This window comes from Plectropomus leopardus, chromosome 21, assembly GCF_008729295.1.
Source record: "Plectropomus leopardus isolate mb chromosome 21, YSFRI_Pleo_2.0, whole genome shotgun sequence".
NCBI classification, from domain to species: domain Eukaryota; kingdom Metazoa; phylum Chordata; class Actinopteri; order Perciformes; family Serranidae; genus Plectropomus; species Plectropomus leopardus.
The window spans coordinates 3,347,869-3,366,080 of NC_056483.1; the positions used below are offsets into that span (position 1 = coordinate 3,347,869).

An 18,212-nucleotide genomic window follows, 5' to 3' on the forward strand; every position below is an offset into this window, starting at 1 on the left:
ACACACACACAACCACAGTAAGCCTAATTTACAGGAGCTGCCACTGCGCAGCACGTGTGTATTAGTCTAACCTAATGCCTTCCAGATGCCCGGCCTCTGTACCCCGCTGCCCATATATGCTTTGAAAGAACAGACGATTGTTCCCGGGGTCTTCCCGCTAAGGAGAACCAGGTGTAGATGGGATGGCATGTTTTTGTGTGTGTGTGACAGAGAGAAGAGTGAGAGGAGGAGAGAATATATGCAGTGGTACAGTAGGTGGGCATTTACAAAGTGCTCGCGTGTCTGTCAGGGAGAGGACAAGAGCACATGGCGCGCTGGCATGCTCAGGGACTTTTGTTTGTATTTGTGCATGCATGATGGACAGAAAGAGAAGCAGGCGGGTGTGCATTCAGCCGTGCATAGAGTAATGGGAAGATGACATGGGTGGGGGTTTTAGACAGATGGAAGCCCCTTCTCACCCTCTTGGCAAACTTTATGGGGTGTATCTGACGTGTTGTCAAACTTCAAAATATCTAAAGACAGACACAAAGATGGTTGGAACCTCTTTGAAATGATCCAGAGTGCTCATGACTCCTAGCTGTGGACGCTAACTCGATGGTCAAATCACAATTAATATTTAAAAAACATAAATAAAACATAAATTAAGGATATTAAGGATTATTGTAAATGCTCATAATGTAATAAAAAATGAATTTATTCAACTTTCCTGAATTAGTTTGTTTCAGTCTTGTAGAGGATGCATGATAAGAAGACTGTCTCCCACACTGTGTGAACTGTGGAATGCTTTAATTTCTAGGATAACATGTCAGTCCTTTGACCCGTGGTTGAATTAACCCACTAGGGGGCCCCGGGGCAAAAATGATCTATAGGTCGAGCTCTGCTTCTCTGTGGATTGTGTACCCTGTCACCTTCAAGTACCCATCAAACACAGAGCACACGGCACACTTAACATGGCAGCTTCATTATGTTATGTCTAGCCATAGATACTAACCTCTGCTCCTATTGTCTGGCCCTGAGTGTGCTGTCTAGCTTGTGAGGATTTCATTCAGCACAAATTTACAAAAGAAAAAATACATTAAAAACCTCCTTTTAGGTAGAGTTCAGATTTTTTTAAGTGCGGTTGTATGAGGTACTTATCCTTAGTTAGTGTATTAACTACGTCAGCACTCTATGGATAGGTATTTTTAGCCACCTTAAAAAGAAGCACCCCCCAAAAAAGTATTGGTTTGTGTTTGCTATATATAGAATATTTTTAATACTTTATTATGCTGTCAGAGAGCTTTTCCCAAGGAGAACTGAACTGAACGCAAGACTTCAAAGACAGACTCCATTGACATAACGTAATTTTACCTCTCTGAACACAGGAGTTGCTGGTCTACAGCTAGTTGCCTTGATCAGCTGGTTTGTTTTTGTTATTATTTTACTTTGGTGTTTTGAGTGGTTCATTCGGATCAATCCAAGTCACAAAATAAGTAGAAAAACTAATAGACCTCAATTGAGTGGCCTCAATTCCTCATCAGAGAGGGCAACCTCATGGCCAAATAAAGCAGCAAACATATCCTTAACAAAGTGTACACTTAAACTGATATTGATTTTTTTTTTTCAAACTGGTTAAGATACATTTTGCCCCATACCTTGTGTGCTGCAGTAGATTGTTTGTCTTCAGTAATGGTACTCCTGCCTGTTTCTTTAAACTAGGGGCGTGCCAACCACCATCAACTTTAGGTATTTCTCTGAATATGGATAATTACCTTATACAATCCCACTTCAAAAATCCAAACCACCTTTATCTTGACATTAAAATCAACAGTTTAAAGTGCTTTATCATTTGAATGTTTTATTTTAGTGGTACATGTTCCCAAACAAATTTGCCTGGGTGACTTGATACAAACTCATTAACACATGGAAAACCTGAAACTTTTTGCAGCCCATTGAGGGCCCCTTTTCTAAGTTCTAAGTACAAACCTTACAAAAACATGCATAAGTAGTCCAAAAGAAAAATACTACAGTGTGGGTAAAAAAGTGATCATCATAGCTCATTATTCAGAAATTAAAGGATTTTTCGCTTCACTTGAGAAGCAGGCTAAAGAAACTGAGGAGCCCTGGCTGCAGGTGCTCCCAGACGAACAGGATTTGTCATACATCATTAATACAGTAATTGCAGTGATTGGGATAAAAGAGGCTTTTGGCGCTAATAGACAGCAAATGCATGACATGCCAAATTCTGCACCAGTGAAGTTCAGTTTACCCCTTGACTCCATGTTGTTTCCATAAGGCCATATGGCAGCAATCAGTTTGTTTGATGACTTTTTTAGCTCAGTTTATTTTGTTTGGTAAAGGTGTCAGTAGGCCAATAATGCACTCTGATACACTTGGCTGCATGAATTTTTTTATTTTCTTTTCCCTTCCACTGACATGGTTTCCTTGTTTGTTTTCTGCAGACCGCGGTTCTCAGGGAGCCTTGGACCTGACTGAGTTGATCGGCGTCCCCCTTCCTCCCTCTGTATCCTTTGTTACGGGTTTCGAGGGTTATCCCGCCTACAGCTTCGGCCCGGACGCCAATGTGGGGCGCCTCACAAAATCATTCATCCCCGACCCATTCTACTATGACTTTGCCATCACGGTCACAGCTAAACCTACCACCCGGCGTGGTGGTGTGCTGTTCGCCATCACAGATGCTTACCAAAAGGTAGGCTGCTTTAATCCTTTTAACTCCACTCCTCTGTCATTTCTGTAGCACTACCTTTTCTGCTATGCAGATCGAAAGAATGTAAATAACAATTTTCTTAATGTTTTGATTTTTTTTTGTAAGATTGTGCATTTAGGTATAGCGTTGTCAGAGGTGGAAGATGGTTCCCAAAGAGTCATACTGTACTACACCGACCCGGGAACAAGAAAGACCCAGGAAGCAGCTTCCTTTAAAATGGGAGACCTGACAGGCAGATGGGCGAGATTTACCCTGACTGTACAGGGGGCAGAGGTGAGTTTGCTATGTTAAGTTCACTTTGTTGGGCTAAAGATGCCACGTGTGGCAGGTCGATATCAACAAATCATGATTGGGTTAATTATTTTAAAGGCAAGATTGGATGGATCTTCCCATATCTCCTCTAAAACTGGTAGAAAATAAGGATCATGCCTGTTTTTGGCTGGGTGCAAAATGCCGACAATTATTGTAAATGGATGGTAAATGAACTCATTTAAAGTTTTCAGTTTTTCAGAGTTGAAAAATCACCTTGCAAGAAACAACCAAATTTGTGTCAACTTCGCTGGGCTACTTTGGTAAACTCTTGTATCAGTCAAAAAGGTGCAAACAATAATTATTTAGGGGACAACTAGTAATGCACCATTGACTGTTAACAGCAGCAGGAGAGTGTGTGATGGATTGATCTAAAATGAGCTACAGTGCCTGTGTTTACTGTACTGAAGAACCATGTCAGTTGTGTTGCTCATTTATTTGTTTTTAATCATTTTTGGACAACAGTGGAGCTGTGCAACACAAATAATATATGCTAATCAGGCTTTGGCTATACATACATTAATAGTAATTAGGTTAAATTATCTATTGGTGTAAGTTTTTTCATCATATGTTGACAATGACAAAAAAACAGAATATCACCAGGCATGTTCTCAACAATATTCTGATGCATGTTTTTGTTCCCTGCATGTCAGAAGTTGCCAAAGCCAGAACTTTTCCAGCATTACACACAGGGCTTCAACAAAAGCTACATGTGGCTCCTGTTTCTTTGACAGATGCTTATTTGATAAGTGAGGATGTTGTCAGATAATAAAACCAAATTCAGATAATGTTTCATTGTATATGCGATTGTGAGGAATAGTAGAGGAATAAAAATTGTGAAGTCTCTTCCACAGATGTGCTGTAGGTTCTCTGTTGCTGGAAATAACTCAGTGTGCGTGTGTCCTTTTGACTCAGGTGCGTCTCTACATGGACTGTGAGGAATACCACCGAGTCGCCTTCTCCAGGAGCCCTCAGCCTCTGACCTTCGAGGCCAGCTCGGGGATCTTTGTAGGGAACGCCGGGGGTACGGGCCTGGCGAGGTTTGTGGTGAGTCTGGATTTATTGTTGTGTGCACACATTACTCCTCAACATCTGTGCAAATCATCATCTCTCACAACATGATCACTTCAACATTTTCCTGCTCTCCATCTCCCCTATCAGCCCTGCACAAGAGCTGCTTTTCTGTGTTGTTAATTCCTCATTCCTAATGTCAGCTGGGTTTGGATCAATGGGTTGAGAATAGATGTCGAATCCATCGCTAGTCCCAGTGACAAACGTGGCATTTGGGCGACTGCCTATTTTACATTTGAGACATGAAGACAATAGTCTTTGTTGGCAGCTTTATGACCACCACAGCAGACAAGGACTGAATGAGCGCATGTGTTTATGAGCTCTGCTTTATCCTGCGAGAGCTCATAAATGACAAGCTGTATGTGATTTACATTTTTGGATCTCTCATCTGAGTCTCTTGTCTTGGATGACTTACGCTGGATGCAACTGTGAGCGCCAGTTCTTTCATTTAGAAGAGTAGAATCAAATAATACAGTAGTAAGGATGCAAGGTTGAAGTTTCCAATCCCGTGCAATTATTAAAAATATCCCTGTGTGGTCATATTGAGGGTGTGTGACAGAGAAGTGCTGAGGAACCAGATCACACATGGGATGCTGCATTCAGCTTTCAGTACTCTCGTAAATGAAAACAAACCAGTAAATGCTTCAGCACTTTTCTCCCAATCATCTATGATTTGCTGTATTTCCCCCAATGTAACAGGAGGGATGATGAGGAGAAAATAGTTCAGAGTAAAGGGAATACCTTTCGCTTATGTTCTATATGTATGGAATAAGCAAGTAAAGTTGATATAGTGTATATAGGAGCCATAAAAATGTCTGAGTTTTCAATATTATCAAGATGTTAAATCTGAAACTTGTCCAAAACATTGTAAGAATCTAAAATTTTAATAAGAGAAGAGCTAGGTTTATATTATACGACATGCCAGCTACTCTTTTTTCTGAATAAATCAAGTCATGGCCGATGGCTAAACTCGAAAAATCCTTGGCCTGTGGCCTATAAAACAAAAAGCTGCCTCTCTTATGCTGCATTTCAACCTTTGTCCTCCTCTTCTCCTTCTCTCCATTCTCACTTATGTAAATTCATTTGATGGACAGACTACAAGATGTTTCATTTCCAAGACAGTGGAAACAAGTTCTTATTGCTTTTTTCCTCTCATTAAGGTTTTATTAGAGAAATCTGAGGAGAGTTTCAAAGAAATTCAACAAGCCAGGGAGGTGAGGAAAGTGTTTATTCAGGAATTTTTGGCCTCGGAGGGGAGTCCCATTCTGTTGCTGGAACAATTTATCAAATCAAAGTCTGTACCTGCTGTGGTTTAAATCCAACTCTGACGTGGGTATTTACATCATGAAGAGCTTGGGTTTCACTTTAGACAGAAATCACTTCATTATACCATCATTTTAAATTTTTGAAAAAAAATATTCTGCTACCTTATGTCTTAACCTTAAAGAGCAAAAGTGACCACTGCATGTTAACAGAAATGTTTTCATTTTCTCAAGATTTTGATGTCGTGGGCCATTTGTTTTGACTGCCCCCAGAGGATGACTTTTATTGACTTAATATTAGCTTGGTGGGGTAGCAGTGACACTGGACCATTTTAAAAGACAACAGGAAGTTTTTTTCCCCACAGTATTATAATTCACTTTAGTGTAATTTTAATAAACATAGAATTACTATTATTTAATCCCACAAGTCTTAGCCATTGGCATTCTGTCAGTGCTCCATGGGAACAAAATGATTTTTCCCTGATCCTTGCTAAAATACCAATTTATCTAAAATAAAACCTCTATAAGGAAAAATCCAGTTGGTTAAAGGAATAGTATGGCAGTTTTAATTTGAAAAAAAGCCAAGTTAGCTGTTTACCCTTGTTTTCAGTCTTAATGCTAAGCTAATATCACCTGCTTTCTTTAGTTCCATATTTTCAGAAGCTTGGTAGGAATTTTGTGAGTGGTGAGTAATTGTTATTTAGTGGTTAAAGTATTCCTGCAAAAGCTACTTTTACTGATCTTGGTTTCCAAACATCAGAAAATAAAAGATAAAGTGAGAAATATATAGATTCTAAGGCTTAGACACCCACCAGCCCCCAGAAAGAAGTATTTTGAGTAGACATGATGCAAATGATGTTAAAAGTGACACCATGAATCAAGGGATACCCTTCATACCCACATACAACGGCAGAAAATCCCAAGTGTACTTTTCTGTCACAGAAAACCCTATGTAGCCGACATTGCTTAAGTGTTAACCCTCCAGTATGGCCATCATAAGCTGTGAGAAATCACCTGAGGCCCTCCATAGCTTTTCCTTTCCTATCTCTCACCAATAAGCTCCATCTATTCCTCTACTCCCTCTTCACACAGTCCTCCTCTCTCAGACAAAGAGGACCCGTAGTGACTGTCGGTTTCCAGCTGTTCAGTGTTTGAACTGGCAGCTCTGTTAGAGATCTTCCATCTCCTCTCAGGGAGAGCAATAACAGCCATGCAGCAGCAGCAGTAGCTCTCTGCAGTTCTACCCTCAAACACAGCTTCACATGACCACACATGCAAACAAATATACCAAAATATCTTCTCTCACTCTGAATTGTTCACTCATACTTTTGCTTTCTGTGGTGTCACTGAAAACACACCTCATGCTGGCTGTTGGAAAATGTTTGTGTGCGGCTTGCACCATGTGTACTGTGTGTGAATATACTGTAGAAATAGAAAAAGAGAGTGTGTGCAAGCCATTTTTGAGTTTTCCGATTCTCCATGAGCAACTGAATGTGCTTTACGACCCTTAACATTGAGGAAATACACTGTCGGGGAGGCTTTAGGTCAACTTGTGTGCATGTGTGTTGTGTTTTTCTTGGCACAGATTTATGCATGCAGCCATTGAGTTATATAAACACTGAATGAGGACAAGATACTGCAACTTGCTGTCCTGTACTGCCAAAAAAGTAACATTATCCTGTTACAGGTGTAGAATTTGGTCTCATTTATAGCTTTTCGGGCTGACATACTTTAACTGTTTTGTGGAGTTGGGAATAAAAGATCAGCTCAAGCATGTATGTTGTGGAGCAGGTTTGTTAAATGTTCATATTGGATTGAACAGGAAATATATACTGAGGTCACTGAATTCTGAATACCAATAATAAAAAAACACTTAGGTAGTAAAATAATTGCTATTTAATCGTATTGCCTTACAGTCCACAAGTCCTAGTACACTTTGTTTTGATCAAATTATCTCGTGACATAAAAAAAAACCACACACACACACACACACTTTGCCAGCAGCAGCAGCTGAGGTGACCGACTCCGTTGCTTTGGCAACAACACTTTCCTCAATGTGGTGCTTGCCAGCAACTGCAGACACAGAACAGCACCTTAGAAGTACTTAGAAGTACCTTTTTCTTAGCCATCTCTGACATGAAAAAACTCAAGAGTACCAGTCAGCAGACACTAACCAGACTACAGAATATATACAGACAATCTTTATATCCAATACTACCACCACGTTGAGCTCAGATATGTTGGGGCATGTCAGTTCTCACTCAAAGGTCATGAAATTCAGACCAGTCTGACCAAATCTTAGAGCAATGAGTGTGGCTCCAGATTCCCAAGGCTAGGACAAGGTGTCTGGTTAAGTCTGGTCTGCACTTACCGAAAGACTCAATGGCTGCCACATTATCAAATAACACCACAATGGTTAGTTTGTTTTTTATTGAGATGTCTGCAGAAACATAAGGAAGAAACATAACGATATGAGAATTACAAACCTGCAATTTTTGATGTAGATATAGATAGATATTTTATAGTTTTATAGTTCTTAAACAAATGCTTTGTAGATAAAAATGCTCTATTGTATCTGTCAGCATCACTTAGAGCTTACCCAAAAAGTTCTGTCAGGCCAAGCCCACCTGCTGTAAGGACAAGGTGTTGGGCCAACATATTCTCAAAGGGAGATATTTTTACTGGACATTCTGACCGGAGAGCTTTAAATATGACAAACTTCATTTGATTTTTTCTGATCAAAGACAGACAACAAGACACACTGAGCACTGCAGAACTGATTATAAAGGCAAAGAAAGGCAAAGCAGCTGTGTTTGTTTGAGAAAGACTGCGATAGAGAGAGGGGGAGAGAAGGTGGAAGATGGACTGTTGCACAATGTGTAAGTTTTTAATAACTTACTAAGAATGCTGCTTTGGCACTTACTGACCCACCTGCCTGAAACCTGCAATATTTTTTTTACCAAATTAACCCAAACTGCTTGACCATAACACAGCTAAAAATAGCACACCCTGACAAAACACCTGAGTGGACATCATCGTATTTTTTCTCACTCCATCTCTTGTGACTCTCCAATATCGCAGCTCCAGTTATATTGCACATTTGTAAAATCCCACAGCTTCCTTTGGGTCAACCGTGTCCCAGCATTCATTCAAAAAACCTTACAGGAAACATGGCTGTCCCTCTTTTGCCGGATGGACCAATTGTGGTGTCTTCAGAAAGGGAGATGCTGAAGTAAGACTTCTGACAGCTCAGAATTATTATACGGCCCAAACGTCTGTGTGGCAATAATAAATCTGATCTTTAACATCTACTTTGGTGATTCAGCACCCAATCTACAAAAGTTTAATCATGAGTGAGCCCAGTGTTTCATTTCAGTTCATAAATATTAACCATGTTCATCACATCTGACAACTCAAATCTGGTGATTAGTAGAAGATAATGTCATAGATGGTATGACTGTTGAAGCCATTTGCCACGTAATTCAAACTACTACCAGTGTGACCTCAAATGGAGGATCAGTCCCTATATGTAATTACAGATCCCATCTTCATTATCTGCGTACATGTTAATCTGTTTTGTATCAAGAGATTTTAAAGTGCATGTTTTGATGCGATCATCTGTGTTATAGACTTTGTTGTGTGCAAGCTTAAATCATGCAACTGTAAATGTGTCACTCAAACAGCCTGACACTGACAAACCCTCCCACTTCCTTCAAGTGTTCACATTTCTATAATTGAAAAGTTTACACACTGACCATCTGAAATCATCCGCAGGAACTCACACGCTAAAATGATTAAAAGAATCGGAAATGGTTGCGTGGCCCGTTCTTTGTTTATTTCAGATGTGTTGTTTACTGCACAAACAGATGTGTCTGATTTGGTTGCTCTCCCCAACTCATATCCACCCATCCTTTTTCTTCTCTGTGTTATTCCCCCTCATGTCTATTTCTCACTCCGTCGCCACCATTAAATTTCACAGGCTGAGCTTCATTCCATCAAAAACAGGTGTTTGTTCTCTGGCCTGAAGTGAATATCAACAAACTTGGCTGAGATCGCCTTTAGCAAGTCTTTACCAATGTAATAAGAGGACGGACCCACTGACTCTCACATCTGAAGGACCAACTGCATGTGTGCACACACTCGTGCATGCATTAAATAATTGGAATAGCCAATAGATAAACTGGGGCCCTTTTTTCATGGTAAACAACAGTTGCATACATTAGATTTGTCCCTGCTTGCTTCTCTCATGAGCAGATGTAGGGGTTTAAAACTCTTGTTGCGTGATAACTTTACAGAATAGTGGAACTTCACAGAACTGTTACACTTTTGCAAGGTTACTGCACTTTTATTTGTATATTCAACTTGGATAACACTGGGTATATTTACAATTGTGTAATGACAACTTGATGCCCAAATGTTAGGGGTAACATGTTGCTGTAAACGTAAACACAAACAAAGTAACAAAGTAATGTAATGGATCAAGTCAATCAAGTAATCACATTACAGTTACCTTCCAGAAAGCTATGTTAATTTGTGTTGCATAATTTCTTAAACGTCTATATTAATGTCTATATTTTTTAATTCAGTCATCATCTAATGGTGTAAGGAAGGCTAGTCTCGCAGTTTTTTATTTAGGTCTACTGATATATTATTTTAAGGCAATTCATTTTTGTACGAGGCGTTGCTGGGAAGGCCGGCCTACTTTATGTTGTTTTCTTTATTGATTTGGTTTTATTTTGAGTCAGTTCTAACCTGTTGCCAGTCCTGTATTGATTCTTCTTATCGTGGTTTTGCACTTAGAAGCAGGCATATGAAAAGTTTAGCCTTATATTGTTAACTGACAATTATTTGACAATGCATCTCAGGAGATGCTGCAGATTAATAAAAAAGTAATGTAACAAGTAGTGTAACAAATTACTCTCTACAGGGAGTAATTAAGTGAATGAATGACCCCAACAGTGCTGATGCCAAAGTGTTATTTAATCATCATTTTGTATGAATATCATAACAGACAGGGATGGTACCAGGGATGGTTTTAGTGATGGTTTCAGGGATGGTTCTAGGGATGGATCTAGAAACATCTGTGTGCGATTAAAATATTAACCAACATGAACCTCTTGTACCAAGGTCCAACATCTTCACTTACAGCTTCTGTTTAAACAAGCATCCACTCATTAATGTTAACCAGTTTAACCTTTCAACACAGACATCAGTGTTTCAAAGCTGGCAAACCATTATTGCGTTGAAATGTCAGTGTCAACACTACTATAGGTCCCTTGTTGAGCCACCTGCATGATGTCCAGCAGCTGTTACTAGGCTTAAAGATGGTTCAACATTTCTCAACAGGGTTTTTTTTTTTTTTTGGACACTTTGTATACTGTGCTACTGTAAAAAGCCGAAGATTAGTATCCAAATGAAAGAAGATAAAATGATGAAATAAAATGAAAATTGATCTAACATACACATGGAGACATATCTAAAGCCTGCTGCTGATTTGAGTTGTAAAACACAAGTTGTGGAGCATTTATATTTGTAATCTTAATTATTGGTACTAAAATAATCTCACATGCCAATGTCCACTAAAATGATGTAATTGTACTTTGAATGTGAATTTGCACACATATCTATGTGGTAAATGGTGCTATGAGATTGATGTGAAAATTATCTTTGGCGTGCAGACAGTTTGGATGAGCGTGAGACACCTGTTTCACTTCCAGATGTGTGTGAGTGTCAGTTTGAGTGTGTGAGCGTGTGTTACTGTGTGCAGTTGTGTACGTGCTGGATATGACAGAGAGAGAGAGAGAGAGAGAGACTGAAAAAGTGTTACGCTGAGAGACAGAGGCGGCATGCTGCTGTGTGGGAAATGTGCGCTAAGCTTTAATAAAATGTAATGACACAGACTGAATGAAATTACCACGCAACATAACACAGACTCTCCTCTTCTTCCACTCCTTGTTATCGCCTCTCCAGGGCTCCATCCAGCAGCTGGTGCTGAAGTCTGATCCCACGGCCCCAGATGACCAATGTGAGGAGGACGATCCATATGTGAGTGTGTGCACAACAACACACAGACACACACCCAAACAGTCTGAAAGAAGTGGTTTTACCTTCAAAACACGTGGCCTCAGCAGCTTAAACGTGGAACTAGTACTCCCTCTACTGGTAGAAAAAGTGCACTACAGTACCACAGATGGACAAAAGTATGTGGACAGTCATATTTATGTACGTTTGTGTATTTGGTATTCCCCTTTCTAATTAACAACAAACACCAAATGAACACATGAACAAACAACGATATGACCAGGAAAAAGTCCTAAAAAATAATGAATGATAATAGTGTAACATAATTTTAAATATGTAATTATGATACTTGGCTATAAATATGATTTTTCCCTCGCTTTTTTTCTTTTTTCTATTGACATTTTCCCCTAGCTTTTCAAAGATAATTTGCATATTTATTCCAATTTGTTAAACATTTTTTACCATGTTGCTCATTGTCTTTCCCCCCATGTTTTTGAAAGAAATCACACCTCTTAAATCATAACCTCACATTTTCTCTGGGTTCAGGGGTGTAAATACATGTAAAAGGCAAGTTGAGGTTGCTCCAGGTTTCAAAAAGTTAAACAGATTTCATGCATTTTGTCCTAGATAGGGTATCGTATTAACTAAGACACAGTGTTGTCCTTGTAATGTCTTATTATAGTTTTATTCATGGATTGGCTGATATTTTGATACAAGGATAAACAATTTAAATGTGCCTGCAGCACTTATCAGCAATATCAATATTTGGATGTCCTGAAAATAAATCTTATTTGTTCTACATGTCTTTTGGTTTCCACTTTCTCTTTGTCTCTAACATTGTTTAGAGCATTATTCACATCTGATATCCAGTGTTTTGAAAGCTAAAGTTGATTGAAAGTGTGGGAACCAGTTAAATTAAATGAGGGTAGCTGCATTTTTGGCTGGTTTGCTCATTCGGCAGCTTGAACTCAGATCACATTTGTCCGTTTAATCATTTCTGTCCTCCTCTGTGTTTATCTTCTGTCTCCTTTTCTCCTGCTCTCATTCTCTCTCCAGGCCTCTGGATACGGAAGCGGTGACGATGCCTATGAAGATATGGAGGGAAGAGATGAAGTGAAGAAGATTGTGGAGGAGAGAGAGTACACCATGGTGTGTACACACTCGCGCACACTCTCACACACACACATACAACAGTATCCCTCCTTTCTTCCCGTTTAGCTGGGTTGGACTTAGACCAAGGAAAACAGCTCTCCTCACTGGCCTGGTCGAGACTGGAACATGGTGATATGTGATGCTCTTTGCCAGCTCGGTGCTCTCTGAAAACGAAAAGAAGAATACAACAGGGCAACAAAGCAGAGGCAGGGGTTGGAGAGAGTACTGATTATTTTACTTAAAGAAATAATTACACATTTTGGGATACTTGTTGAAGTGTTAAAATATGCCTCACTGCAATCTTGTTGTTCACCAGAAGATTGGCATACAGCTGCAGTCACTGGTGCAGCTAAAATAATCTTATTGGGAATAGGAGGTGTAGAATATTCTGGGCTGGCGCCTATGGAGCAGCAGAACATAAGATGCATTATAAATGAAACTTAACTGTTCATTCTGATGCGTCTAAAATTTTGTATTCACTCACAGCAGCTATTCTTCTCATCCACTGACCTGATCTGATCAGCTCTGATTGGATCAACATATCAATTATCCACCCCATGAATCACAAACTGCTGCTGAGGAAAAAGAGAACTCATGGACAACTCTACTTGCGCTGTGTTCATGGACCCACAAAAACCTCCAAATTTAGAGAGGGGACACAGATTGATACAAAGGGACCCACAAGCATCTAAAAAAATAGGCAAAGTTTGCTTTTTCAAATACCAACTATACAGTCATCCACAAAAAGATAATTCGATGTTATGCTTACTGGATGCTATCAAAATGCTGGCAAATCATGTGTAATTTATCTACCAGTATCATCACGTAACATAACATTAGCCTACCTTTGTTTCTAATAATGAAATAAACTATAATATGCTACATTTTGTGTTTTTGAACTTGTTTTTGGATCTTCTCTTTTTTGAATCATAGTGTTTCGTATTTAGCAGTTCTTTTTGACACTTAAAGTAAAGAGCTAACCGATGGCACTCTGGCATTTAAAAATGTCAGACTTGCTGTTGATGAACATTCTTGTTTCGTATAGTCTGCTGGCTCCAGGTTTGATTTACTGTACAAACATGAACAACAATGCAATTTCCCATCTTACTCTCTGCAAGAAAGCCTTTATTTGACTGTCTTGGTGAAATTCAGACGCAAGAAAATGGCCAACAAGTCATCCTGTAAAAAAGCAGCCTTAAAAAGATAATTTTCCTGACTGTGTCCTGACAACAGAACTGAGCCATCTTTCATTCTTGTTTTTTTTCCAAATACAATCCCCATTCAAAAAATAATAATCTACCAAAGGCTTTATTTTAGACTGAAAGCACAGTGTGCTCAAAAATGACTTATTTGCACATACAACAGTGCTTTTTTTGTGACTTTCCATCCCTGTTGAGAATTAATAAGAGCTTTAATTGCTGAATTTTGGTAAAAGCAGTGTGTCATTTTCTGCCCTACTTTACAGCTCCAAATTTGACTTTAAAGCTTTTCTGTTTCAGGAAACTTTATGATCATACATTAAATATCTGAGTCTTGTAGGTCAATGGAGTTGCTGGAGATTTCGGTGCTTGCTTAAGGGCACGAAGACGCACTATCAGGAGATTTATTTACCAAGACTTTCTTTCTCAACTGCTGCCCACTGTGGCTTATAAGAAATAGTTTTACTCTTATTTTGTTTAGGTAAGCACAATGATATCTTTCAAATCATTGGTGTTAAGAGATAAAAGCTTTAAAATGAAATATCGGCTTCTGTCCAAAATGAGCAATTCTGCCAATATGACAGGCTGATAACATGATACTTCAAAAAGTTTTTTGAGATAGCTTAATTTTCCTTGGTTTTGACTGTTTCCATGATTTACTCAGAAAGAGCATCATTGAAACCTGTTAAAGTGGGATGAATTTTACAGTTTTGTTTGAAAAAGTTACATAAAAACAAAAATATTGAAAGTTTTACATGCATTGTAAAGCTATTTTCTTATTTTGTCTAATGAAGGTGTACATTTTGAAAAGCATTGGATTTGTATCATAGTGCATATAAAAATGCACGATGCATCCCTACTTACCCCCACTATGCTGAAAGTGAAGCTAAAATATCCTGGAGATGGCCATTGCCATCTTGCGCTGTCATCTGGAGCTGGAGTCTGTGCAGCAGTTGCCACCAAAATACCCATCTAACCAATTCATAGCAGCGCCACTGAATATCAGTGCATGGATTGGCTGTCACAGCTGTCAGTCATGATGGATTTTAGTATTAAAAAACTCCTTAAAACCAAACTTTTCAGAAAAAAATTATCACTTGAACGAACATCAGGGTGATGAGAACCTTCTGAAAAAAAATATATTTGGCATGTACTTTGAGCTTTTGTTTTGGCCCATGTCACATTCATCAATTTTGAGAGGGCGGGCATTATGACCAATACTGCATCCAGCCACCAGGGAGCAATCAAGATGTTTAAGCTTCACTTTGAAGGGAACTGTCAGCTTGTCCATCTTTAAATACTCTGCGGTTTGTCTGTTTGCATATTAATGTATAGATTTCATTACTGGAGAGACTTTACATTTTTGGAATTTGGTGAAAAATTATGTGCATATATCGGCATTGGCAGTCAGACAAAATAAGTTGGAAAATATTGACAAATAATGGCAAAAATCCATCCAATCTAATTTTATTGATGGTTATTAAAGTACATCATAGCTATGTCACAAGATTTTGAAGTATGGAAGCTCGAGGTGTCATCCAGATGTGTGTCAGCTCTTATCCAGTCAGCTCAGAGCTATTTGAGAAATTTCCTCCTCAGCCACATCAGGACAGATTCAGTAAATCCAATGCTTTTCAGGGAAATATTTATTGTTTTTTATTGCCTCTCATTTCCATGGATCATTCCTGAACAGGTAGGCGGGCTCTTCTTGGGCATTAGGATCAAGATGTTTTATCACCACGGCGGATCTTGTACAAATAATGCCAAAATAAGGTTGAAGTAATGCTGAGCTGTGAGCCAGCTTGGTGCAATGTGAGGAATGTTGCTTTCAGTCTGACACTGTAGTTGGATCTGGTCTGAGAGCAAACATTTCCTACCATCTGTGGCGGACACTCACTTTGCTCTTTTTTCTGTGCAACAAAAGTCAAAGTCAAACTAATATCTACAAATGCTAGACCATTTAATCTTTTAATCTGACATGAAAGCAGGCTGAATTGATTAAACCCAAGCCTTTGCAAAACATTTATGCAAATTATTTCCACTCTGATTATGCATTCAAGAACTCTCCTGTTCTTATTTACGTCTGATAAAAGTCTATAAATTTTCTTATAAAGTATATTAAAGAAATTCATCCCTTAATTTGTAAGTTTTTGTAAATCTTGTTTTTTCATCTTATGTCATTTTTCAGCCCTTCCCAGAGCTGGATCCAACTTACAGCACGCCAGTCCAAGCTCCGCCCACTGAGATGACACTAAGGGATGTCGATGATGAAGACATAGAGGACATATCTGGACAGGAGGAGGAGATGACTACAGTAAAAAGTGGGGGGAAAAAACATAAATCATATATATTAAGATTAGATTATTAGATTTAAGGAAATGTGTCTTTGGTGGCAGCAAACGGCAGTGTCTTGCACGTATAAACTCATCTAATCCAGTGTCACACACATGCACTTAAAGTGTTTATTTTATATGTGTGTAACGACATAGAGTTAAAGCTGTAATACATGACCATGGCAGCAGCTCCTGTGTATTTCCCACATTAGCCAGCAGATGGTGCTGTAAAGGACAAAAAGCAGCTGTTTCTCTCTCCACTGACCTGCCCTAAATTAAGGGTTTATATCCTAACAGGTTATGTAGGTTATCATTCTGTTTAGTTCCACCTTTTTAAATCATGCTAATTAAGTGTTATTCTTTTATCGACAGCAATTTTTATTCAATGTCCTCACTTTCTTTTCTTTTTTTTTAACAGTAAAGTCATTTCTGCCAAGCACTCCAGCCTCTGTACTCGACACTGTAAGTTATGACTTTTCTTCATAATTTAGATAACAGTGTTCATGTCAGGCATAGCATATGTTTAAGACTTTAAAGAGGACCTGTCATGCTTATTTTCAGATTTATACTTGTATTTTGAGTTTCTAGTAAAACATGTTATTATGCTTTACTGGTCAAAAACGCTGTCTTTCTCAAAATTTTTCAGTCAGAAAGCCCTCTAAGTCAAATTGTGATTTGTGATTTTGGCTTTGTAAATAAGATTGAATTGAACTGAATTGAACTGAAAATAACAAAAAGGGTCTCTTTCAAATAAAATGCATCTGGATGGTTGTTGAGTAATGTCAAAATAAATGAGAAAGACTTAATCTGTGTTTTATTAGAGATAGGCAAGTCCACCTATAAAACTATACCCATAATCCTCTTGGCCAAAATCATGCAGTTATCATGCAGTCATTGTAACTGAGACTCCATATTTGCCACATTTAATATTCTGGTGGGAGAAATCGTAAAGAAAGCTGAAGTCACAACTTTATGATGATAAATTTTCACAAAAAATCAAGTTTTGTTTGTCAACCAATTTATGCACAAACAATCTACTACTGGAGTCTTCATTTCGTTTGATAACTTGATATATTCCAGTGAATTAATGAATAAATAAATCACTATTTAACATTTAGTCCCTCCAGGTGTCTCCAGGACAGAAAGGGGAGCCAGGTGAGCCAGGTCCAGCAGGTCCTCCAGGACCACCCGGCCCTCCAGGGCAAGGCTCTGGAGAAGGGGAGGGAGGGGAGCCGGGACCACGGGGTCCACAAGGACCACAGGGACCTTCAGGCCCAACTGGAGCTCCTGGGAAAGATGGACAGCCTGTGAGTTTTATGCTCATTAGCTTATCTTAGTTGGCTTTCTAATTACAGAACATCATAAGGATTATTTAGCACACTTTGTTGTTTAGGTCAGTCCTACAGGTGAGGAGATAAAATGATGAATTGTTTTTCTATTTTTATCTTTTCTCCAGGGGAGCAAAGGTGAAACTGGTGTCCCAGTAAGTAAAGTCTTTCCAGTCTTTTAGATTTATAGGTTCATTTTTTTTTTACTGTCTCTGGGGAAAACTGATGCGGGAATGTACCCATTTTCATCATACAGGAGGTACTAATTTAGAGAGCTACACTTTATATATGAGCTGATACCAACTGCTGATCCAGACCATTACCTTCAGTGACCAGATTGGGGTCAGAGATAAAGTTTTGGTCTTGGCCTTATTTATAATAGCAATGACTGTTCTGCTCTCTCGTCCTATTATTCAACTTGACTTCTGATGTGATGACATCTAATGTAGCATTGAGCACTACTGTAACTGTCTTTTCTCCAGGGAGCAACTGGGTCTCCAGGATTCCCAGGACTACCAGGAGAGCCTGGTCCAAGGGGAGAAAAGGTATATAGTATCTGTCTTTAAAGGGTAGGTTAGGTATTTTTAAACCTGGACCCTATTATGTTTTTATTTCAGTGTCTAATGGAAACCACAGTGTTTGAAATTGGTTGAGACCCAATTGGTTGGGTCACTGCAAAAAAAACAAAAAAAAAAATTGTCTCAGTCTCAGTTTACATCCAACTGAAGAGTAAAACCCTGAGCCTTTCAGTGGCTAAAACAAGCTTTTTATTGATACTGTGAACAACCCAAATGGTTTCATTGCAGCCTTTTTCATCTAGCTTGATAGTG

At 38.9% G+C, this 18,212-nt stretch overlaps 1 protein-coding gene across 2 annotated transcripts in view; it reads left to right on the top strand.

The window, feature by feature from the left end:
• Positions 1-18,212, top strand: part of LOC121960468 (collagen alpha-1(XVIII) chain-like) — a 74,811-nt gene that overhangs the window by 39,030 nt on the left and 17,569 nt on the right. The window contains exons 3-12 of one of the 2 annotated variants that reach the window (XM_042510173.1): positions 2,442-2,689; positions 2,813-2,980; positions 3,932-4,063; positions 11,320-11,394; positions 12,427-12,519; positions 15,910-16,042; positions 16,473-16,516; positions 17,173-17,361; positions 17,511-17,537; positions 17,865-17,927. In XM_042510173.1, coding sequence (XP_042366107.1) covers positions 2,442-2,689; positions 2,813-2,980; positions 3,932-4,063; positions 11,320-11,394; positions 12,427-12,519; positions 15,910-16,042; positions 16,473-16,516; positions 17,173-17,361; positions 17,511-17,537; positions 17,865-17,927 — 1,172 coding nt within the window. The remainder of the gene's footprint in view (positions 1-2,441; positions 2,690-2,812; positions 2,981-3,931; positions 4,064-11,319; positions 11,395-12,426; positions 12,520-15,909; positions 16,043-16,472; positions 16,517-17,172; positions 17,362-17,510; positions 17,538-17,864; positions 17,928-18,212) is intronic. The other variant, XM_042510175.1, reaches the window with a different exon arrangement.